Source organism: Zingiber officinale, chromosome 8B, assembly GCF_018446385.1.
Source record: "Zingiber officinale cultivar Zhangliang chromosome 8B, Zo_v1.1, whole genome shotgun sequence".
Classification (NCBI taxonomy): Eukaryota; Viridiplantae; Streptophyta; class Magnoliopsida; order Zingiberales; family Zingiberaceae; genus Zingiber; species Zingiber officinale.
The window spans coordinates 5679341-5703969 of NC_056001.1; the positions used below are offsets into that span (position 1 = coordinate 5679341).

General features: G+C 35.2%; 3 protein-coding genes and 1 long non-coding RNA gene across 6 annotated transcripts; 2 read left to right on the forward strand and 2 right to left on the reverse strand.

The window, feature by feature from the left end:
- The first annotated feature begins 4535 nt into the window (after positions 1-4535).
- Positions 4536-5807, forward strand: LOC122017556 (auxin-induced protein 22D-like). Its single transcript, XM_042575205.1, has 4 exons — positions 4536-4855; positions 4939-5150; positions 5248-5347; positions 5438-5807. The coding sequence occupies exons 1-4, from the start codon at positions 4662-4664 to the stop codon at positions 5511-5513; spliced, it is 582 nt and encodes a 193-aa protein (XP_042431139.1). The 5' UTR covers positions 4536-4661; the 3' UTR covers positions 5514-5807.
- Positions 5808-7156: 1349 nt separating this feature from the next.
- Positions 7157-11359, reverse strand: LOC122017395. The gene is made up of 2 exons (XR_006121330.1): positions 10929-11359; positions 7157-10839 (listed from the first exon to the last, which is right to left on the reverse strand). It is a non-coding gene; the product is annotated as an uncharacterized LOC122017395 (long non-coding RNA).
- A 187-nt stretch (positions 11360-11546) lies between these two features.
- LOC122017394 (bZIP transcription factor RISBZ2-like) lies at positions 11547-15124 on the forward strand. 2 transcript variants are annotated; one of them, XM_042575001.1, is made up of 6 exons: positions 11547-12267; positions 12895-12991; positions 13451-13568; positions 14188-14263; positions 14339-14464; positions 14711-15124. In XM_042575001.1, the coding sequence occupies exons 1-6, from the start codon at positions 11797-11799 to the stop codon at positions 14918-14920; spliced, it is 1098 nt and encodes a 365-aa protein (XP_042430935.1). In that variant the 5' UTR covers positions 11547-11796; the 3' UTR covers positions 14921-15124. The 2 variants fall into 2 exon arrangements, with proteins under 2 accessions (XP_042430935.1, XP_042430936.1); XM_042575002.1 differs by lacking the exon at positions 14339-14464.
- Positions 15007-22742, reverse strand: LOC122017393 (guanylate-binding protein 4-like). 2 transcript variants are annotated; one of them, XM_042574999.1, is made up of 17 exons: positions 22356-22742; positions 21791-21893; positions 21443-21512; positions 21324-21362; positions 21075-21192; positions 20947-21004; positions 20750-20814; positions 20642-20648; positions 20504-20564; positions 19873-19932; positions 19754-19773; positions 19517-19582; positions 18621-18788; positions 18220-18477; positions 17579-17791; positions 15666-15937; positions 15007-15555 (listed from the first exon to the last, which is right to left on the reverse strand). In XM_042574999.1, exons 1-17 carry the CDS (start codon positions 22451-22453, stop codon positions 15408-15410), a joined length of 1824 nt encoding a protein of 607 aa, XP_042430933.1. In that variant the 5' UTR covers positions 22454-22742; the 3' UTR covers positions 15007-15407. The 2 variants fall into 2 exon arrangements, with proteins under 2 accessions (XP_042430933.1, XP_042430934.1); XM_042575000.1 differs by having other exon boundaries at positions 22352-22742.
- Positions 22743-24629: the final 1887 nt, after the last annotated feature.

Sequence of the window (24629 nt, forward strand, 5' to 3'; positions counted from 1 at the left end):
TGAGAATTACATACAAAGATTTATTTACCAATAGGGACTGCATGCAAAATTTCTCTTATTTTATTATATATTTATATATAAACGCACTTTAATAGTTTGACCATGGTTTTCACGTGAACACCTCAAAAATATATATTTTACATGCAAATAAACTCAAATATGAAACCAGAGAAATGTTTTGCGACACATTTTAGGCTCAAACTTGAAACAAAACAAATAAAACAAGAGAAAATTGCCAACTTTGACGAGAGAGAAAAAACACATAATTTTCGTTTCATTTTTTTTTCTGAAAATAACACTTTGTTTAAATTTCTCCCTTCCGTGTTCCCACGGACCAGAAAACAGATCATGCACGATTTCAATCCTCAAACCGAGTAAAGAATGATCTCGGCGACGGCGTCGAATCGACCTTCATCCATGCGGCGGCAGTGGGGGGCGTCGGCGGAGGCGGGGAGCGTCGGGTGGCGTAGGGCCTCTGGACGGGTTCGCCGGCGTCGGAATCGGTGGCGGGCGGCTTGTAGTACATGCGCGCCGTCTGGGGGCAGTGGGAATGGAACCGGGTCGCTATCCTCACACCCAAATCGAAGAACTCCACGTACTTGGCCATGCTTTTCCTCTTCCTCTTCCTCTTCTCTGCAAGTGCAACGATCAACCAATCGATCTCTTTCCTCCCCCTTTTCCCTGGAGGGATCCCTGCAAAGCAAAAAAAAAACTGCTCAGCAAGGTGAAGGAGGGGGAAGGAGATGGAGAGGGAGGAGATTGGCGTTGGTGGGTCAGAAAACTTCCCAGAGGAAGGTCATGGAACGGGGGAGGATGCAGAGGATCAAAGAAGGAACTTGTTTATAGCAACAGACAAAGTGGCGGGTCACCCGTAAATACAGCAGGCAACACGCGTTCGAGAAGGTATATTGTCAACTTGATCCTTTATATTTACTATTATTTCGAAAAGTCAATATTAAATGGAGTCAAAATAACTTGTTGCATAATTTTACTCTAACATACAAAATATATAGTATTTTTAAGATGGAAAATAAAATTAGATAAAAAGAGGGAGATTATAGTGATGCAAAAAAAAAAAAAAAAACCAATGGATGCGTTTGCAAAAATGTTGGAAGGCCACCAACCACCACAAGCCGACGGAAGCATGCGTTGATTTATTTATTTATTTATTTTTAAAAAGGGATTCATACGAGCCTTCCGGTATACAGCCGGTAGTTTGACTTTGACGAAACTTTTAAGAATATAATAAAATAGTTACCTATTCAATTAAATAGCTATTGACCATCTTGATTTTAAAGCACAAATTACTTTTAAAAATAGGAGGCCTTATTTTTTTTTGTTTTTTTTTTAAAAAAGGTCCACAAATTATTAGTTTGTCAAATAAAAAATAAATTTTAATTCCTAATATGAAGGGATATATATAAGGTAAATATTCTTATTTTTGGAAATCATTATAATCTAGATGCATTTAATTTTGAACCGATTGATTTATTATATAAATAGTTTTATAGTTACTATAATATGATTATAATGTATAGTAGAAATTAATATTTTTATAATTATAAAATTAATAAATAATAATAAAGTAGTTAATAGGACCTTTATCCTTTTCCTTATATGTATTTCTAAGAAAAAAAATTTATCCATTTTATTTTTTTTTTCAAAATAAGATAGACATACCTAGAAACTCTTGAATGGAAATTGAAAATGAATGAACCTCTAATTTCTTTGGAGATGATAAGATCTTAGGAGTAAGAAGAAAGGATGATCGATATCTTGACTTATTAACTTGGTTCTATTTTTTCTTTTTTTTTTTAATAATATTGAGTCTGATTCTTCTCCTTTCAATATCGAATAGAATATGTAGAATAAAATTTTCTTCATGTAAAACTTGCTCAATTTAGATTGAATTTTTTTTACATGATTTGTAACTACTACAATAAAAATATTAGATGAATCAATTAAATATGTATTGTAGCATATATAGAACTAGATTATATAGATAATATAATGTGAATATTTTTAAATAAGTTAAGTGTGCGTTGCAATATCTATAAAATTATAATTGCTACCATTTAAATATTATTAAACAGGTCAAAGTTCGCCCAAACTTAAAATTAATCCGATAAAAAATTAAAATGTGTCTGTCAAAAAATCAAAATTTGCCAAACAGTGTCTTGAAAATAACTATGTCATTTTATACGGAGAGTTGACGGATTGGATGCCTTCTTTTATTAAAAAAAAATAAGTATTTTTCTTGATTTCAATAAAAAAAAAAAAAAAAAAAAGAAGAAGAAGAAGAAGAAGAAGAAGAAGAAGACTCCGTGTAATTATTACTTTGTTTCCATGCACGCACACAAATAATTATGAACTAGACTTAAGTTAAATGAGAAATTAAAGTAATTAATAGTGGGTTATCTTTATTCTTGTATAGATTTCTAAGAAAAGTAATTTATCCATTTTTTTTTTTAGTTAAAAAAAGGTATGGATATATATAGGAATTCTTAATGAAAATTGAAAAAAATGAAGCTCCAATTCCTTCGGAAATAATAATATTTTTGGAGCAAGAAGAAGGGGTGATCGATGTCATCTTGACTTGTTGACTTGGTTCTACTTCCCCTTTTTTAACAATATTAAATCGGATTATTCTCTTACTAGTATCGCATAGAACATGCGGAATAAAATCTTTTTCATACAAAATCTGTTCAATTTAGATCGAGAAAATCATACATGATTTATATCTACTACAACATAAATACTAGATCAATTAGTCAAATATATATGGTAGCGTATACATAGCTAAGAAATCGTAGTTAATATAATGTATATTTTTGAATAAGTTAAGTGTGCATTGTAATATCTATAAAATTATAATTGTTACACTGAATATTATTAAATTGGTCTGTCAAAAAAAAATCAAAATTTGTCAAATAATGCCTTGAGAATAACTATATCATTTTATAAGAGGAGTTAGTGGGGTGGGTGTCTTTTTTATTAAAAAGATCGTCTTTTTTCATGATTTCAATATAAAAGAAAGGACTTCGTGTAATTATTACTTTGTTACCATGCACGCACACAAATAATTAAAAAGTTAAATGAGAAATTAGAGTAAACGAAATTACAATTAAATTGAATAACAAAATATATGATTTAACAATGGGCCAAGTAACCAAATGGGCTATCGGCCCATCTCTACAATCTCTGCCTTTTGCCTATTTTCTTACTTTACAATCACCAATAATATAAGTACTTTGTGTTCTTCAAAAATAAATCTTAATCACACATTAATTTTTAATTTTCCTCTCATATCTTGATTTATTGATTTATTTATTTACAACTCGATCCATCAACTCTTAATTGATGCTGAAGCAACAAGATACAGAACCCATCCAGCCGGTTCATGTGGCTGTCTCCTTTCTATAATTAAAGCTCCGACACTAGACCATGCTCATGGAGTTGAGTTCACCAAACTTAAATTTTCATCGATTTGTGTGATGAAAAATCCAAGAGCAGCCAACTGCTTCAGATCCACTGAATGTCTCGCAGTGTTGTGAAACCACAAAACAAACATGAATAATTAAACGACCGAAAGTAGGTGAAGCTTATTAATTAGCAAGCACCGTGTTGCAAACCAACATGCACCTTGGCATAATTATTTCTTCAACGGGTCTGGCAAAATTGCAAATGAAACGAAATGAAATGACACGACACGCACATTTCACTCTAGGTGAAATTACTGTGATAGTTATATATCAGATGAGACAAGGCATTTAGGCAAGCAAATGAAACACTAATTCCACACGCATGTGCGCATGCATCCTCATTATCATCGACCTTCAACGTCGTTCATGCATCCTCCCGTGCGTACATTTCATTCGATTAAATCGGTGAATTATTGGTGGTCCAAAAATTTTTGTTTCCATGTATCTTCCATATTCAATGCTCAATAAATTGGGTTGTTATAGGTTGCTATGCGTTTTGTGACGTTAATACACCACCTTAATTATTCAGGAGAGTATATAATAATAGATATATATATATATATATGATTAATTTCTAATTAGACTTGTTATTTGTCTCCTTGGATTCCATTCCACGTGATGAAAGTTGTTTATTTTAATGATAAATGAATATGATATTATGGTTATGTCATAGTTAAGATTAAAAATTATATCATCCTGATTAATTAGTTAAATGGTGATTAATCGATTAATTAAACGGTCTACTGACCGTGCCTAGACGCGTCGTGGACCATCTACTTCACATGGCGGCACATGGGCTGCCCGTCGGTTCGACGGAGGTGATCGTCCCTTGGCCAACGAATCAGGAATCTGAGCCGCACGTTCCCGACCGGGGGAATAATGGTTCGGCACACCTGCCCCGGCATTGGACCGGCGCGGTCCATTTCGTTGTCTGCCATCCACCCGACCGGCCTCGTTGTCGACTTCAAATCCCTAATTTGTCCACACGCCTGTCGACGATAAGTCCGCCTCTTCGTCTTCTACCTTTTTATTTTCTATTGCTCTATAAATCTATATCGCCATCATTTCCACAGCAAGTCGGCAGCAAATCGGGCTCAAGGTTGGAGCGTTGGATCGATCCGTGGTGGCCTTTGGAAACGGGCGGTGATTCTGCGGGAGGTTTAGAGGAAATCGAGTGACATGGAAGCTGTGGCAGCCAGCTACGTCAAGGACACCGAGCTGCGGCTCGGTTTGCCGGGATCCGAGGCGCCGGAGAAGCCGGCGATGAGGGGCGGAAAACGAGCTCTGCCGGAAGATGATGAGGCTGCCTTCTGCAAGTCTTCACCGGAGGATGCCTCCGGTCTCCGGAGTGTCGGTGCGGCCCCGGTGGCTAAGTAAGTCTCAGGTTTCGCATCAAAGGTGTGAACTTTGTGGCGGATCGGTTTTGCTGACCAGTAGGTGTTTGATGAAATGCCAGGGCGCAAGTGGTTGGGTGGCCGCCTATCCGGACGTACAGGAAGAACAACTTCCAGGCGAGGAAGGCTGAGACGGGGGCGGATGCCTCCGGGTTGTTTGTGAAGGTGAGCATGGATGGGGCTCCTTACTTGAGAAAGATTGATCTCAAGCTTTACCAGGGGTACAAGGAGCTCAAGGAGGCATTGGACAGCATGTTCAAATCCTTTTCACAAGGTAACAGAGCATGTTCTTATCGGTTGGGCGACCATACATGAAATATGCGTTTTGTAATAATTCATGATGCAAACTATGTTCTTCTCATCTCTTGCAGGGGAATCTTCACGAAAAGAAGGCTGCAATGGATCTGAATATGCCATCACCTATGAAGACAAAGATGGCGACTTGATGTTGGTTGGAGATGTCCCCTGGGAGTGAGTGTCATGAACTAATTTGTGTGTATACGAGGGATTGTTCTGTCTTCTTATGAGCTAACAGGAGTCTCTTTCATTTGATGTTTGCAGAATGTTTACTTCTTCTTGCAAACGACTGAGGATCATGAAAGCATCTGAAGCAAGAGGTTTAGAATCAAAACAATAAGAAGTCAACAAGTTCTACAAGGAGATACAACTAGAATTTTGAGCGTTTACTTCATGAAAATAGATGTTTTGTCCTTCTTCACGAACGGTGAACAAGCAAAAAAAAAGAAGTTTGGAAGTGATTTTTGGATCACCTTGTCATTCCTCTTCAAACAAGAAGTTAAAAATATCAAAAGAAAATTAGCAAGATATGCTAAAAGTTGTTCAAGCATGCTTGTATCCGAGAATATTATGCATCTTGTATATAAGAAGTTTGTCTACCTTTTTGAATAGAGAATAATTATATTTTATGTTCTTTTGCAAGTTATCACATTTTGAATGGTGGAGTTGAAGGACTGCTTACTGCTGTTATTAATTTCTTATTATTATTTATTAGATTTTGTAGATCTTTCTTGTTATTGTTTTTAATATCTGGGTTTGTGGTGATTCATTGTTGTCTAGTTGCAGTGTTGGCAAACTGCATCTCAAATTTCTTATTATTATTCATTAGGTTTGGTTCTACCAACTTAGTTAATAGTTTTTTTTATAATATAGATATTTAATTTTTATTAATTTTGGAGGTGATGAGTTTTTCACCGCGGGTAAATTCTAAAAATGCCAACTGGACCGACAATTTTTAAAATTAATCAGAATGGATTGCTTGCCACTTGAGCTGTGCGCGCCTCACAATGAATGAGACATTATTTTTTTAAATTTTCATTTTTTGAAAAAAGATTTATGAAATTGTTTTTGCTAAGTTGATTTGTCTGACGCAATTTTTAAAATAGGAGAAGACGTGAAAAATAAAAGTTTCTGAAAGTATCTTTTAATTCTTTTCTTTATTTTTTGAAAATAAAAATAAATTAATATAAATAATTTGTTGCTATTGTTTTTATTAACCATTATTAGTATTGAATATTTTAATTATTAGTGCTACTATTATTAAACAAGTGTTTAATAATCACCTATTATAGCTTTGCTATTATATAATAAAATTGATCTTACTATTCATTGCAATTTAAATTTGTTATTACTTTTCATTACTCTTTTTCTCTATAAACAATTTAAGATTATCAAACCAAACAAGTTTTCACATGTTTACATTTTCAGCTTAAAAGTATAAAAAATTATATACATTTCAGATTTTTATTTTAAAAAAAATCATTAATCAAAATGAGCGTGTTAATCAACTCTGCCCAATTAATTAATTTGTTTAAATACAGTTCAATCGATTGATGCCCACTCTCTACCTAGTGATTCAGAGCTTTTTCGATCCACACGTTGACGGTGATAAAGCACCCGACAACAAATGCGATGGAAAAGATATGAAACCGGAACAAGGACGACAGCTGATGAGCTGCCCTCTTGATGTCCTTCAGCATTAATGGTGGTGACCCATTTGTTTTCATTGATGGGATAATTATAAGTTGAGTAATTGTTATTTATCTAATACTCTTATAAAATTCAATAAATTAAATATAATTTACAGGTTAATTATATATGTTTTTAAACTAAGAAACAATGTGATCAATTATTTATTGACACTTGTTTGGTTTATCTACGTATGGATAATCTTTGGAGAAGAAAGGGCCCGATGCAATCCACACATCAGGCTTTCAATCGATTTAACATATTTAAAGAGACAGTGTGGTATGGGCAAGGACAGGAGAAGCAATCAGTCAAAGAGTCATACAGAAAATAATATAATAACAAGTCTTAATCAATAATGACACTACAACGAAACTTCCTTCTGATCATGTCCTAGCCTTTGCAAAGGCAAAGGATACTATAATGGACTTGGAAAGTAGAGGAGGAGCCAGAAGAGACTAGACACAAAGCCCTTTGAAGTACTTTTGACTAAGAACGAGTTCCAAGAGGCTTAAATGAATCACCCATTTTGAAAGAGTAACATGTTCCTAAGCAAATTATATTCAGGAAATATACGAGTGTGAGCAGAGACTTACAGTATAAGAGAAGAAGTGAAGAATTACTCGTGATTTTTGGCACTTGCAGTTTTGAGTCCTTGATCAGTAACAACTTTGGGGAGTCTTCGAGATTCTTTTTCAATTCAATTCAGTTTCAAATTCTTTTGCTGGCTGAAAAAATAAAGGATAAGACCAGGAATAGAACTCAAAGGCAATATGGTGAACTCGCGCTTTAGTTTTCCGGCACTAACTGTGTTAAACCCTGGCAAGCTCAATAAACACAAACAAATGAACTCCGTATTGTAAGTTAAGGTCCAATATAAATAAGTATCCCTGATGAAAAACATGCACTCTCAGGCATTCCAGCTCGAGTATGGAAACGGTTAAACATTTGATCCTTGTCCTGCATGTTAGCTGTAAAATTTCCCCAGCAGTAACTCCAGCTCAAGGAGGACCTCCAACTCAAGAAGAGTGTTTTACCTGGGTGTGCCTAGGCACAGGCCTGAAAAAAACTATGTGAACCCAAAATTTTTAAGCACTTTTCTAGTTCTTTTATTTTTTAAAACATGCTTCAGCACTGAAGTTGACAACAGGAATCTTGTGCCTACAAAGTACGAACCTACAAAAACTAGTCCATCTGCTTGCTGGTCTAAACTCGAGCATTATCATCTACCTGCTTATGATTTAGTGTCCTCGAGGTCAAGTGAATCGTGATTAATTCAGCTACACTGATGGCCAACTGAACACCCTTCTAGCCAACACATTTATGATTTGTGGCCAAACTAGGTCGCTCACTCTGACGTGTGATCAAACTAGGTTGATTACTTCTGCTTTATTCTGTATCTCGAATAGGCTTATGGACAATTTCACCTACTTGTGGTGTAAGAGAACATTGTCATGACTTGTTGAATGCAGAGGATTTAGAAGGGACCCTCTAGAATAAATCAGTACAAAGAGGGCCAGATGCAGCAACAAAGTATTCTATAGCTTCTCGTACCAGTTTAAAGAGAGGAGAAAATTAAGTTATTTTAACTGCAGAATGGATTTTGCTTCGCATATCAATGATTGAACTAGTAATGAAAAATCCAGAAATGAGCCATCCAAAGATGACATATTTATCACAAAAGGTAACCAAATACTATTATGTAGCAATATATTGGTCATTTGGCAAGTTTGGTTTGGTTAATGCTATCTTTTGACCAAAAAACAAAGAAGATCAATACTTTCTTTCCCAACGTTTCCAAGATGAGAGTTTGATATTGTTATAATATTACTTCCATGGCATTCTTCTGGAGCTTACAATTTTCTAGGAAATTTCCTCCATGTTTGCTAGAGCGAATTATATTTTTGGTCCTGTAAGTTGCATTTTTTCCAATTTGGTTCTTGTTATCTACAAATTCACATTCAGCATTAACTTGCATTTTTTCCCAATTTCAATCCTTTGTTTTTTTTTGGCCAGAATTCTAATTGACCACCTTTAATTGCCTAGCTAGCGGCGGCGATGCTGACATGGAAAATGAATTAGGTCATTTTTGCTTTTGGTGGTCAAATCACCTATGTGGTAAATTTTTTAAGTCCACCCGGGCATTAAAATAAATAAGGAACACAAAATCAAAGCCACATCACCTTAAAAATAAAATCAATAAAATGAAATTCTTAAAAACAAATATTACACCCATTATAGATCTTCCCCCCAAACCAACGATCCCCCATTCTTCTCCATCATAAATCCTAATCGGAAACCTGTAACTCGACCCAAGCTTCTGAATCTGATTTTCTCACATAAGTAGGAAGATAATGAAGCAACATTCACGTTTGGATCTGTAATTTATTTGAAAGAGCAAGATGTCTTCATCCTCCGGAAGTGTATTCATGTTCTATAAATGCGCGAAACGGTTAGTGTTGCAAACTTCTTGGACAAATAATAACCCCGGTAGGAGGTTTCATGGCTGTAGTGATCGGAAGGTGATATTTTTTTCCCTTTCATTTATCCTTAATCATTATTGATGTTATTGTGAATGTTAATGTCTCACACTCTTGTTTTTGACAGAAGGATGGTTGTGACTTTTTTGTTTGGAAAGATCCACCAATGTGCTATAGAGCACCATAATTCCAGGATTAAAACGGAAGTTAACTGTGCTTGAAAAAGAAAATCGAAAAATGGCGAGGGAGAATAAAGCTCTAAAGTTACTGGTTGTGCTGCCATGGTTGCTTTTGTTTGTTTTGTGGATGTTTTAATGGGTGATTTTGCAGATTTGAAGCTTTTAGAGTATTTAAGGACTTTGTATTTGATCTATCTTGTTGTGACTGTTGAACAATGGATTGAAGAAATATGATGAGTGTAATATTTTTTTTAAGAATTTTATTTTATTGATTTTATTTTTAAGGTGTTGTGGCTTTGATTTTGTATTCCTTATTTATTTTAATGGCCAGGTGGAAATAAAAAATTTGCCATGTACGCGATTTGTCCACCAAAAGCAAAAATGCCCAAATTCATTTTCTATTTCAGCATTGCTGCCGCCATCAGGCAATTACAGGTGATCAATTCAAATTCCAGACAAAAAAGGATTGAAATTGGAAAACAATGCAAGTTAATGTACTAAGAATGTGAATTTGTAGATAACATGATCAAAATTGAAAAAGTGCAACTTAGGGGACTAAAAATATAATTTTCTCTATTTGCTACATTCTTTAAGATACCTAGTTTCAATACAAAAGGCAAAGTAAACAACAACCAACTTGTCATTTCACACATGGTCATGAAAGAATCTCAAATCATACAAAAGTTATTGAACTGGGACTCTTATAGATAACAAATACACCTAGTATGATACCTAGATAAGGTTACCATCATTGATGTGCTACCCTGTACCCTAAATAAAAAATTCTCAGTTTTAAACGTATTATTGCCACCACATAAAAACAAGAGAGTAACTCATAGACCATGTCACTAACAAATCCACTTGATATGGAAGAAATTGTTCCATAAAAGTAGACTACATTTTTAATTAGATGCATCATTAGTGAGCACAACCTAATCACAACTATAATGCTTAGTGAGGGGTTATTGAAATTTTACTTGAATAACAGCAAGTTCACTCCAATTGAAACCAAAAAAATATCAAAACAATTTTAAGGAAAGTGAAACAAAAGAAAGACCCTGGTTCATTAGCGGTTGAAAATGGATGTCATGTGATTCAAAAGAGCAAGAATAAACTAAATCCAAAGATCCTGGTTCATTAGCAGTTGATAATGGATGTTAAGTGGTTCAAAGTAGCTAGAATAAACTGAATATAAACCATTTGGTACTACAGAATAAGTGTGTAGCAAGATTACTTGAAGTTCCACCACTAATAATCTTTAAGCTTCTTGAGAAGTATAGAAAGGCCGTATAATCAACAACCGAACGGGCATTAAACAAACCTAAAAAGTTTTTTTTTTGAAGAAAAAACACCGATAAATCCATCAAGAAATAAACAGACAAAAAAAAGAAGTGGGGGTGGGGAACGAACCTGTTGGAAGCCCTTGAGAGTCTTGCCGACGCTCCGTCCGATTTCGGGAAGCTTCCTCGGGCCGAAGACGAGCGCCACCACTCCATAGGTCACGAAGAGCACGGGGAAGCCAAGACCAAACACGCATCGGCACCCGAGGCCGCCCCCTCCCCGGTTTCCGCAGCCGCGGGCGGGCGAGGCGGGTATCGAAGGCGAGCGTCCTCCCGCCTAAAATGCGAGGGTGAGGGAAGCCATCGCCGGTAACCGAGGAGCCGACGCCATCAGAGTCGTGAAAGAACAGGACGAGAAGCCCATGGCCGCTGCCATCCTCGCCCCTCCGATGCTCCCACTCTCGTCGCCGCCTCCTCCGTGGTCCACACACGTGTTTGTTCTTTTTGTCTAATTAATTAATTATTGTTTTCTTGCTAATTAATTAGTATGAGCGTGCGAATCAGCCTTCGGAATCTCCGCCGAACTGGATGAGTCACCCATGAATTCACCCGGAGCGGTGCCTAATCACATCCACTGCACCTGAGAGGATTTCAGAGTAGTTTCTAGTTCCGCCACGTCAGCTGTGAAACTTCGGCAGGGTGACTCGACTAACCTCGGACGATGAATCCTGCCATTTATTCACGGACATTCAAGGAAAACGACCCAACATTATACCATTTTATATTAGTTAATATACAACAACTGGCGGATCCATATAGAATGCAAAATAAGGTGTAGACTGGATTAGGAAATGAGAGGGACGAAAAGTTTTTCACCTTTTTCACGTCTTTCCTTTTCTACTTGTCCGCATAAAAAAAGCAGCCAAGACAGTGCGATCGATCGATCGATCGAGAGAGTCGAGAGAGGGCGATTGAGATAGAGATCGGAAACGATAGAGATGGAGAGGGCCTTCTCATTGGAAGAGATCATTGAATCCTTCTGGGTTTCCTCCCCCATACCCATGCCGTCGGGGATTCCTCTGCAAGGAGGAGGAGGAGGAGCAGCTGGGGAAGGAGGCGTCATCAACATGAATGCCTCGGAGTGGTGTGTCGATAAGTTCCTCGAGGTCGTCGACGGGTGCAATGCTGATCCAGCAGCGGCTTCCCCCCACGACCGTAGCCTTAGCGTCAGTCGCAATTATGGCAGTAATCTTGCCCCCAATTCCGGCGCTCCCTCCTCCTACGTGGTGGCGAACGTTTGCGGTAGTAGGGGAGACTTGGGACGAGTTGGGTACCATGAGTTGGGGGAAATGAAGGCACCTGTCACGCCACAGCCCTCAAATCCTGCGGAATTGGTTGACCCGGAGGAGCACCAGGCGCTTCTCAAGAAAAAGCTGGACATTGTTTGTGCTGCCGTTGCCATGTCTTGGGTACGCTCTGTTTCATGATTTTTTTTTAGTAGTAATTTTAGCTCTATGGTAGAATATCTTCTTTTTGTGAAGTTGCATGTTTTTTGTTTTTTTTTTCTTTTTTGCTCTTGAAAACAATAATCTTGGCATGTAAATTTCTCTTTTATTTAAATCTCAGCATGTTCTGATTGCCTTTGCCAATTTGGTACTGATCTTGCATCCTGTATTATGAATATTTTTCATTTAACACTATCCATGTGTGTTTTTAATAATATTCTGGTAATGTTATATGGGAAACAATAGAAATGAAGCCTTGAAGAATGCTATCCAGATAGGTAGGTAAAGTGGAATGAGAAAAAAAATTCACAAGTGAAAAACCCTAAAATTCGACTAGCCTCTTCAAGAAGGTAATATGATAGTGATGGAGAAAACATTAACTCTGATTAGCTACAGTCAACAAAGTGGTAAATAAAATTGCTGCTAACTCGGTAAAAGTGGAATTCAGCCTAAACACAAGTGTATACTATAATTAACCCTGTCATTTAGCTTGGATTTTTTTATTCTTTAACAAGGTAAATACTAGTTTAAATTTAAATATATCACTGTATGATCATTTTTAAAAAACAATCAAAGATTCTTATTTTACAGGGTTCAAGTGTGAATACGCAGGATTATGCTTCTGTTGCTGACAGTAGGTCGCCTATTTCAGATGTTACACGGCCTGGTTCTCAAGTGCACACAATTGGTATAATTGAGTTTGTCAGTCCTATTTATTGCTCTATAACGAGATAATTATGTTATTTTTGATCTACATGTTAAGATAATGATGCATCACAAGTTTCTATGATATCAAGGTATTTCTTCTGAGATGAATAATATGTGCATATACCAAAAAGTGTAATTGTTTCAATGGTTTTTCGTAGTTCTTTTCATTTGGATTTGTTTTGTTTCATTTTCATGATTTTTTCTGGTCTGTAATGGAACTAAATGAGGAAATGCAACTTCCTGTCGACCATAGCTATATTATACATGTACATAAAATTGCAGATTGCAAATGTAGAAATTTGATGCATGCTTGTATACTATAGCTTAAAAAATTCTGAATCTTTGCATTAAATGTTGCATGGTCGATAAGTTCTTATAAAGTGCAATGTGAGCCTAGTACCTAGTAGACTTCCAACTTCATTTATTCTTCATACTTCAGTTACCCAAGGGAAGCAGGCTACAAGCAATTCATCAGGGGAGCAGTTAGATGAGGTTGATGAACTTGAAGGAGAAGCAGAGACCAACAACATTGGCCCTTCAGATAAACGCATGAGGAGGTAACGATGATTATTATAATATTCAAATAATTGTTCATTGAGATGGTAAATCTGTTTTCCCTTTCTCAAATATTGAGTATTGCACTGATTATATTATCTGAATTCAACAATGTGAACACTTGCTCTTTATAAATATAACATACTATTAGTGTTTGATTGTTAAAGCTTCAGAGTATTTGTTGGTAGTGCATAGCTGACTGCTAGAAGAACCAACGGATCTGTCTAATTATATCTGCCAGTGTTCTTCTTCTTACTATTTCTCGTTTACCTTTTGTTTCAAAAGTTTCTCGATTGTGTAGATTTATTTGAATCAATCCATGTTAATCCTAGTTAATTAGGGTCTGCTATAAGAATTTTATCCCACCATTTAACTCTTTTTGAGGCTATATCATTAGTAATATTTACACCTGCTAAATCACTTTTAAGTACATGCCAGAGTTAATTTCTTTTATCACCCAGTTCCACTTTGAAGCAGTTTCATTTTTTTTTTAATAGTATTATTCTATCAGCTCTTTGATAGCACTGAATTTCAGTAATCTGGTAGACTTTTTATTTAGACAAGGTATTTTATTGCTTGCGTTGGTACACCAAATGCTTTAAGTGCCCAATCGGTGTGCAGAATGCTTTCAAACAGAGAATCAGCAAGACGATCAAGGAGAAGAAAGCAAGAACATATGAGTGAGCTCGAAGCACAGGTCATTCAGATTGTTATTTAAATCCCATGTATCTTCATTTGTATTAACTATTAATACATACTTATTTTGCATTAGGTCTCACAATTAAGAATTGAACACTCATCACTGTTGAATCGTCTAACTGACATTAATAAGAAGTATAGTGATGCTTCGGTTAATAATAGAATACTAAAAGCAGATTTGGAGACTGTTAGAGCCAAGGTAAAGTATTCATCTCTTCATGTCTGTTTGGTCTATATATCGTTTTAGTCGCAGCAGGTGTTTCTTGAACTACTTGGTGGGTTTTTAAGTGTATTGGGGTTCTTTCATAATTCTCAAATTTGATATGCGCTGATTTGCAGGAATTGCCTGATAATATTAGCCCACCTAGTTTCTCACAATGATGTAGCACGTCTAGTTACTTCTTCAACGCCTTTGATTTTAACATAAGACATCCTCTGTATTCAGGTGAAAATGGCAGAAGAATCTTTAAAGAGGGCAACTGGGGTGAAGCCTTTATACTCGGTCATCTCTGACATGTCAAGTATCGATTTTCCCTTCACTCCGAGCATGTCTAATCCAACCCCCAACATGGTACTTCCTTTCCAAGAAGGGACGAATCACTTCTTCCACGCCTCGATGCATGTCCAAGATGTTCCTCATGGGCCTGAGTTTTAGAGCCACGTGAATCTTTTAAAAACAAAAGGAAAAGAAAAGGAAGATGCATTTGTATACGAGTATACCAGATCACCTGCAATGTACTCTATACAAAATGGGCACATCCACATGTTGAAGTATAAGCTTTTACATAACTCATACTTGAGACTAATAAATATGCCACTCAAACATTTTTACCATGGTAGCTAGTGAACATTTCTTCTAGTTTCTTTGACACCGACGTGGATAATGTCAGAACTTTAGAGTAACAACTAACAATGAGCAATTTCGATTCAAACTAGCTAAGCCGATCTCGATGTCTCAATAAAAAAAAGAATGTTAAGTAGACAAAACATATCAAACAATCTGCATATGGCTGTCTCTAAGCTTCTCCCTCTTGCATGCCCTCTAAGAATGTGGTACATTTGTGACGGCACCACCGTGATAAAGACTGCAGATGATGGAAGTACCAGATTTGTCGGGGTAGTGGAGTTTCATCTAAATTCACTTACTCAGATCTTGATCGGTTGGAACCACTTTTATGGTGACGGCCAATGTACAATGGCAACAGCGAACCAGATCCATGTTTCCTCCTACCAAAACATTGCCAATATAAGACCAGAGCCAGTAGCAATACACCAATTGGAATTGCCCATCTGTTGCAATAATGAAAATGTTAAACAAAAACAAAAGATCAGTGCTAAAAGTTGGGAATCAGTTTAGTGAGTTTTATTATTTATGTGCAGAGGAATGGTGAGAAACTTGCCTGTCCAAGTCAAGAATAGGACTATACACAATAGTTTCCCATGTAGACACAATGACATGCCAAGCAGGATTGTAATATAGCGACTCTGATGACCAAAACATTCTAGTGTATGTCTCTAGGAAAATGAACATCACCCAACCAGCAATCTCAAATAAAATAAACTTGACAATGAACCGGCCCACTATCGCCACAATGAGTGAGAAAGTCACCAACCAGTTACAAAGTCTCTGATTGTAATCTTTGATGAAAAGTGATCGAGCTTTACTCAGCATCTGAAGCAAAACAAAGTCCAATAAACACATTGGTTCACCGAATCATCCAAAGATGATACAATCCAGAGAGAATGACGGCGTATAAACAGATAGAGTAGCAAAAGTAGCTTACTAGATTATAACTCCGTCTGGCATCACACAATTAAACTCTTTTATCTCAAAATTAACCGAGATATCATAAATGAATAATTGCATAAAAACAAGCACATGTATCATCTGCTTATCCTTGATTTCTCACATGTAAAGGTTGAAATTATATATTAACCCCATCTTAGAAAACCTGATTCTCTAAATTCAATTAAAAAGAATATATTTAATAATATTGACTGGTTGAGATTACACAAAATAGAGGGGGCAAGAATTCCCTTTAACAGCATCATACAATGTCACCATTCTACATCAAATTTTTGCAAATGTTAGCAAACCACCTAGAAATAGTACATTTTTCTGAATATGCTTAACCAAGAGTAAATTATTTTGATCTGTACTGTTGGAGAAAATAGAATGTGCAAGTATATAAGATTAAGGGAAGCTAAGAACCAGACATTCAAAATGAAACATTGTGATAAGGTTTTTACAAATGGTTTATTTTTCAACCATTGAAGGAAAACAACTTTCCTTAATGACATCAACTGAAATAGTAGTTTGTTGGCGCAGGTACATTTTGGTCGACTATGGTAAAAGCCTAAAAGGTACATGATGTAGTTACATATACCTGACATGGAATAATGCTTTATACTTAGGAAACAAGAACTAGTTTTCCTTTCTATTTGTGTAATTTGCATTTAGATAACTTTCTTAAGCAATCAAAGGGGCTATTATGTATAGATTAAAACATACTCTGGTAATCAACTCAAAATTAGATCCTTTGACATGCATAAATTCTCATATTTAACTTCACAAGTATTAAAAAGATAATTAAATTAACAAAAGGAATTCCAAAACGTATTCTCTATCCTTTAGTTTATAAGCTAAGGCTTTAGTGTTTATTTTGCTGATAATCATCATATGCATTTAGATTTTTTTTTTCAATAATTAATTTTGTGAAGAATGTATAGTGTAGTAGAAGAATAAATCATTGATATATTAGTTTCATTCAAGATGCTATAGTTTTATTTTTGGTCTTTGACCACGAGATCTCACATCATGTTCAATGTGAGACAAATGTGTCCTCAGGGAGGGAGAGCATAGCATCAACTTTTAAGTAATTATGTAAAACTTTCTAATGGGAAAATCAAGTTGATAGTTATTTTAATTAAACTAATTTATTATTCATCATATAATTACTAAATTATTCTTATATTTATATTTATTTATGCAGTTTAATTGTTGTTAGTCTACTTTTTTGTTATGATACAAACATGTGTATCAGTGCAAATAGAAATTTCCACTCGTGCATGTATCAAATTAAAGGAAATCAAAGAACACACCATGTGAAATAATGACATACCATAGAAAGTCCACCAAATTTAGAATTTACTTTCAACTATCAAAAGAAAGAGAAAGAAAAGGAACCAACACTGCATTCTGCATATACTTTCCCATCATCCAGTTGTAATAAACAAATTTCTTAGAACTTTAATAATAACTAAAAACTGACTTTTTATTGTGCAAGTATTCAATTGGTTACTTAAGTTTTACCTTTGTCATTTTTTGCGTATACATTTCTTTTGAAGGCCCAACACACTCTCTCTCGAAAGTTTGATTGCAGTGAAGAAAACCATCATTGAATTTTGCCATGGAAGGAAGTCTCATAACTTGAAGATGATCCATTTTGTCTTCACACTGAGTATATCGGACTTCACACAATTTTGATGACTGATATTCATTAATACGGAGGAATGTTCTAAAAACCTGCTAATGGTCATTACATAAGTAAACAGAATATAAATATACACATATACTTTATGCATACATAAAATATAGGAAAGATGGAAGACTAAATTTAATAAGGAAAAAAACCATTTCACAAGACACAAGTATACATGTGTATCCAAAATTAACTTCAACGACATGAATAAAGAAGTATTATGATCTACCTCCATATGTGCAAATTCAATTTCATACTTGATGCATGCTCTGCAACTATTCATTGCATAAGTTTCCAAGTATGGTTAAACACCATTAAAATTCACAAGCAAATACAACCATGAGAACACAAATATTTCAAACAAACAAAAAACATGTTTATGTTTGAATCAATTAACAAAATTAATATGTATAAGCTATACTGTTAACACATGGCAAGCTTCAATGTGTTGTCCTTACGAAAAACAACGCACCTTTTGCATTTCATAATCGAGTTCTAAAACAGATTGTGCAGCATGATTCCGACCAAAATGCTGGTGATCAAACAACTTTTTAGCTTCTACTTTCAATTTTTCATGAAGCTCCTGCAGCCTGTTTTCTTCTACTGGTAATTGCAGAATTTCCATTTGCTCACTGTACAATCTCATGCAACGCTCAAGAATCACCTTATTGAACACTTCGACAATAGAGCCTGTGGATGGAATTTCTCCTTTATTCAAGGCTTCAATGATCTGAAAAGAACCCAAGGATAGATATTAGCATTTTCCAAAAACAAATTTTATTTGTGCCTTTCAGATTATGAAGGTGAGGCACCCTTATTAAATAATAAGAAAAATCAATCTGATGACTTTGGCAATCATTATTAATTCATTACCTGTTCCAGGAAAGCTACGAAATCATTTCCATTTTGAAGTTTTCCCTGAACAATCTTTGGGTGAATGATTGATACAACAAGCTGTTTCAATTGCTCCCTCTTTTTCACATACATTTGATCCAGTTCGCTGTCGTTCAAATCACAAAGTTTCGTCCTTTGGAGATGAGGCTGTCAAGACTCAAGGTTTTCAAACGTCTTCTAACCATGAAACCGAAACAGAAATACAAGATGTATGTTAACTTGCATGAGCATAATTTGATTACCAAGTGTGGGCAGCAAACAAAGTTATGAGAAGAGTTAAATGACAATTAAGAAAACAGAAATGTCAACAAAATACAATTTGGAGATTTCAATCAATATTCAGCTACAGAAGAACAGCACAAGATAAAAACTTGAAACACAACATGAATCATGCGGCTTCAAATTTGTATTCCATACACACTAGAAAAGACTATACATGGGAACTGATGCTGTCTAATATATTATGAACAGATGATAGCTCTCCTTTAGTAAATTATATATTGTTTGCTGAAAATAAGTGATTGAAAAACATACAAAAGAAATTACAAGAAGTATCTCATAATGTGCCTTTGAAAACAAAATTTTCACAAGTGACCTTCAGATTTTGTCTATGACCATTGATATGAAATTATGACATTGCACAACCAAGATAGATAACTCAACTTCACATATGTTTTTATAAATAAAAATGAAAAAAAACTGATGCTTCAATAAATGCAACTAGCTAATACCCACAATATGTGATGGGGGCAACTGATGGACCCAATTTAAGCACGAATGAAAACTTGATACCTTAATAAAAAGAGAAAAAAATCAAATGAAAAAACATTGTTATAAAAAGTGTGATAGGCCAAGAGAAGTGAAAGAATGCATACTTGTGGCAAGCTAAAAGCTGTGTTATTGTCACCCATTATTGCCAAGGAATCTCGAATTCGGTTTACCTGATTCAACATGTACAAATGAATAGAAAGAGATGAGTGAGCCCATCAACCACTACTTCCTTACAAACAAAAATGAATGTCAATAAAGGAAAGTTCATAGAGAGGAGAAAGGAAAGAAACACAAAGTTTGATCATTCAAGTTTGACATTACAGTTTGAATGAATACAATACCTGATCAATATTTTTATCACCTGAAAAACAGGAATAAGATGAACATAAGTTGTCAAGATTAATAGTAAGGATCCTGTTAATATCAATCACACACCAACAGACTAAAGGCTAAGACTAACCACTGCTATTTGGTACAAGCTGGAGGGCTTCATTCACCATTTCTTGCACCGACTTTCCCTCTGTTAGATAAACAAAAATGCATCTACAGTGGAATAAAGGCATACAAGACATATGCCACAGTCATGGAAATTGAAAGAGCAAAAATATATAATGGTAACATCAAATGATAACAAAACCATCATACATGGTAGTGCAGTATTAAACAACCAATGATGCCTCCCTAATCCAAGTGCAGAGTAAATATCAAAAGACTGTCTCAAGCATAAGCAGAGACACACCAAAAACATTGTTACTTCTGTTGGCGATGCAAAGATTTGTTCTAGGCCAACTGATCCTATTGAGCTGTTGAAATCTACATTGTTATTATAACATACATAGAACATAATCAACAGTACTAAATTAGACACTTGCAGCAATTATCAGAAAATTAAATACCTAAAGTGTGATCCGTGTGTAGATCACAGTATCAAGCACTTGCAAACTCTAATTAATACAGGAGAACTGAATTTATTCTCTTACAATTTAATTGGCTCAATGCAGCGAGTACAATGTATCCTTATGCCAGCATTTTCATGAACAATTAATATACAGTTAACGCATTATTGAAAGGCTAAAAAGATGATAGCTTACGTAGGAAATCTCGTTGAATAAGCCACAAAAGTTTAGCCGGCTCAAAAGCAACATCTTGCCCCTGTATAAACATGCAGCAAGGTGAATAACCAAAATTAAAACTTTCCAGAGAATAAGACTCTTGGTATGTTACATTACCTTGACCCTTTTGTTCAACAAGCAACATATAGGAAAAACACACAACAGTCAGGAAGAGAACCCCAATAAAATAAAATAATTGAATTCATTGCAAATGCTAAATTAGACCTTCCATAAAATTCTTCTGCAATTTCCACTGCAAATGATAACCGAGATATATCAGCCTCACGAATCTACAACAAAGACCACCAAAGAGAAAACAAAAATTGAGATTAGATTGCATGCCTAAGGAATCAAATGGATCTAGAGTTGATTGAAGAAGTTACAAGTGCCCATTATAAATTTCCAACAGATGAAGTACAAACCGTCTCAGGGAGATTATAAATCAGCACAGAGCTCATAATTGTAGCGAGAGCAAATATCCTGGAGAAGACAAAAAGAATAAATATATATCCTATATGTGATGGAGAAATTATTCTAATTTACGAATTACCTATCATCATAAACATTTGATTTCCCCACACTTTCAAATCCTTCTGTATCTAGGTATAAGACAGATATTTTTCTTCCATTGATATCAATTTCGAAAGGTGTTCCCCAAACCCATATTCCTGCACCAAAAGATAACTGCTTATTGAAGGATATTAAATCTGATAAAAAAGACTTGATAAGCTACCAAAAGGCATTGAGAAGTAGTTATATACAAGCTACAAAGACATAAAAAAATTGAATATATATGAACCTTTGGTTTTAGTATCACGCATATGTCCTACACCAAAACCTGCACCATGATAGTAAGGTCAAAGAAGAATAATAGCATTCAAGAATTTCACAAAAAAAAAATGAAAAATAGAAATATACCTTCATCACATGACAGGGAAAGGAGTTGGTTGAGAAGAAATGATTTGCCTGAGCGATATGGACCGATTACCTGGGAAATACTTGTTAGAACCATTTAGAGTAGGGAAACACATTTTGTGGAGTGAATGAATCCTCCATAGCACATTAAAGGCAAAGGATGATTTGAGCTCATGGTCAAAAGCTAATGTTGTTGAAGTCATGATTTAAATAGGGTGGCAATTCATCATAATCTAGAGTTAGAACAAATAATAAATGCAAGAATGAATCTTTAAGTTCTTGAATTTTAAACTTAATCTCTGTAACTTCCATGGATTCTCATTTTCAGTTAATGATTAAGTTGCCACTAACCGCAACAACAGCTATAGGGGTTGTAATTCTTTGAATTGCGTCCAAACCCTCCTTTGCAAGGCGGAGTTTTGTATGCTCAGAATCTGGTTCCACAATAGGAAAACTGCAAAAAGATTATCAAAGATAAGATTCCAAAATAAGAATCTTCTAAGTCAACCACACTGATATTTTAAAGTTATTTCAACAACTTATACGTGACTGTCAGACATAAAATGCAGGGAGTCATCAGACATAAAATGCAGATTTGACAAACTGAGAACCGATAAACAAACACATGATATCATGTTTTACTTATTTTTCTGCTTTTGTTGCCAGAAGAATGATCATTCTGATTCGAGTGAACAAGGAGGGCAACATAATTGGCACGAGAACTTCCGCATAGCCCTCCCATTATGCATTCCGACACAAAATTATTACCATTTTTTTCCGAATTACAACCCGAGAAAATTTCCTAATCGACCGAAAGTGAGACTACTACCGTCGATGAACGCAAACCGAAACCCGCAAAAAGTTCCGATCTTTCCACGTAGAAGAAATTGAAGACAACTAAAGGTATCGTACTTACGCACGGCGGAGATCGACTGCGTCATCGGAAGTACCAGATGCAAAGAAAAAGCAAAAGACCAGGACCCAAAACGCCAAAGCCCGCAAGCAAGCCCCCATCTTACTGCGCCTCGTCCCTTCCGGACCCAGATCTCATCGAGCAAACCCCTCCCCGGCACAGGATCGGAGGAACCGCCCCAGCCCCGCCATCAGGAATAGCTCCAAGAAAGGAGATTCCCACCTTCTCCAAGTTAGGTATCGCTTTCCCCCACTCACTTCAGAGATGCCCCGAGCTAAAATACCGACGAAAGGAGAAGCAATCGCAATCTTGGCGCTCGGGTTTCTTCCGAGCGAGGCAGAGAGAGAGACGACTCACTTCAAAGAAATAACATGCATCCAACTTTGAATCGTTTTAGGTAAGTCAATTTAAGGACCGCCGACTGATGCGGCCATTCGGGAGGGTAATTTACTAATTATACACTACGTGTGGGCCGTTTTGTCATTTTCATATATTTTTTTAAAAATATATTAATTATTTTAATATGCCAATAAATGGGGATGAACTCTCATTAAAAAATAATAATTTTTTATATCCGATATTAAAAATAGATAATATATTTAATTTTAACTAAAATATATTTTCTAATATTATTGACCTATAAACTTTTAGTTAAAAGAAAGAGAAAATATACTTTTTAATATTATTGACCTAAGGTATTTATAAAAACTTTTAGTTAAATGATATACTTCCTAATATTATTAGCCTAAGGTATTTATAGAAACTTGTTTGTTGGTGTTACTAATCTTAAGATTGAGGTTAAAAAAAATCATTATAGTGTATATTTTTTTATAAAAAAATTAGAGAAAATTATTAATAAAGTTTAAATTTATTTTTAATGTAAAAAAAGATATTAATGTAATTTTATTTTGGACTTCATCAAAATTACATAGTAAAGGGTCTAGTAAAATAATAGAATAGTAAGATAATAAATTGACTAAATCGGTGACAATGAAGGGGGTTTTATGAAGAGCCCAGATTTTTTGTCTATGAAAAAGTGAATTAGGGATTGACCACTTATAATTGAGGTCGGATCGTGATAGTGATCCGATCATAATTGGTTGTAATTTCTCCTTGGGTTTATCATCCCCTCAAGTTATAATTTGGATCGAAGCAGGTGGTCGGAGGCCACCCCGCTCAGCGCCGGGCTGTCTGGCCACTTGCCCACCACTAGTGGTCTCCGACCACCCGTCCTAATTCAAATTATAATATGAGGGAGGACGATGAATCTAAAAAGGTATCACAATTAATTACGATTAAATTACGACTATGATCCGATCGTAATTATAAATAGTCTATCACTAGAAGATTTATCGATTGATATCTTGATTGTTATCGGAGAATTAGTAGATTTTAAGATTTTTTTTTTCAAATACAAGTATATAAGCTTTAATAGTTTTTTAAATTTGAAAATGGAACAATAAGTCAAAATAATCAATTACAAAAGTTAAAATTTTAAATAAATCAAATCGAATTTTTAAATATTTAATGAATTTGATCGATTAATTCTACTCGACCTAAACATATTTGACTATGTTTGATAGAGTGTAATCTGTCTTGTAGTGTAATCAGGATTGCATTATAAGGCTGATTATTTTATTTGGTTTAATTTTAAATTTGTAATATAATGTAATCTAGATCACAAAGTAATATTACGTAATCTGATTACATTACGAAGTCATCGTTTCACTAAAATTTAAATGTCGAATATACCTCTAGTCCACCGCAGCCATCGGCCAGCATCGTTGGTTGTTGCCTCCACCGCCGGCCGCCTCCGCTAGTAGTCGGCGGTCGTCACCGTTGCCGATTGTCGGTTGCCGGCGGCGGCCGCCGGAGGAGGCCAATAGCGACAGCTACAAGCTCCGGCATAGGTGCGACGACCGTCGTTAGAGGTCGCAGGATATTTTTGTCATTTTATAATAATACGAATTACATTCCTTATAAAAAATAATAGACAACAAAAAAAATATAATTATCCTTCTAATCAAAGATTAGATATATTACATTACCAAACTTAGTAATATAATCAAGATTATATTATATTATATTACATTACAAATTTGATTACATTTTACACCCTACTAAATTTGGTAGGGTGTAATCTGTTTGTAATATAATCAGGATTACATTACAAGTCTGATTATTTTGTTTGGTTTAATTTTAAACTTGTAATGTAATGTAATCTGGATTACAAAAGGTAATGAAGTTTTGTAATCTGGATTACAAAGCAAATACTAT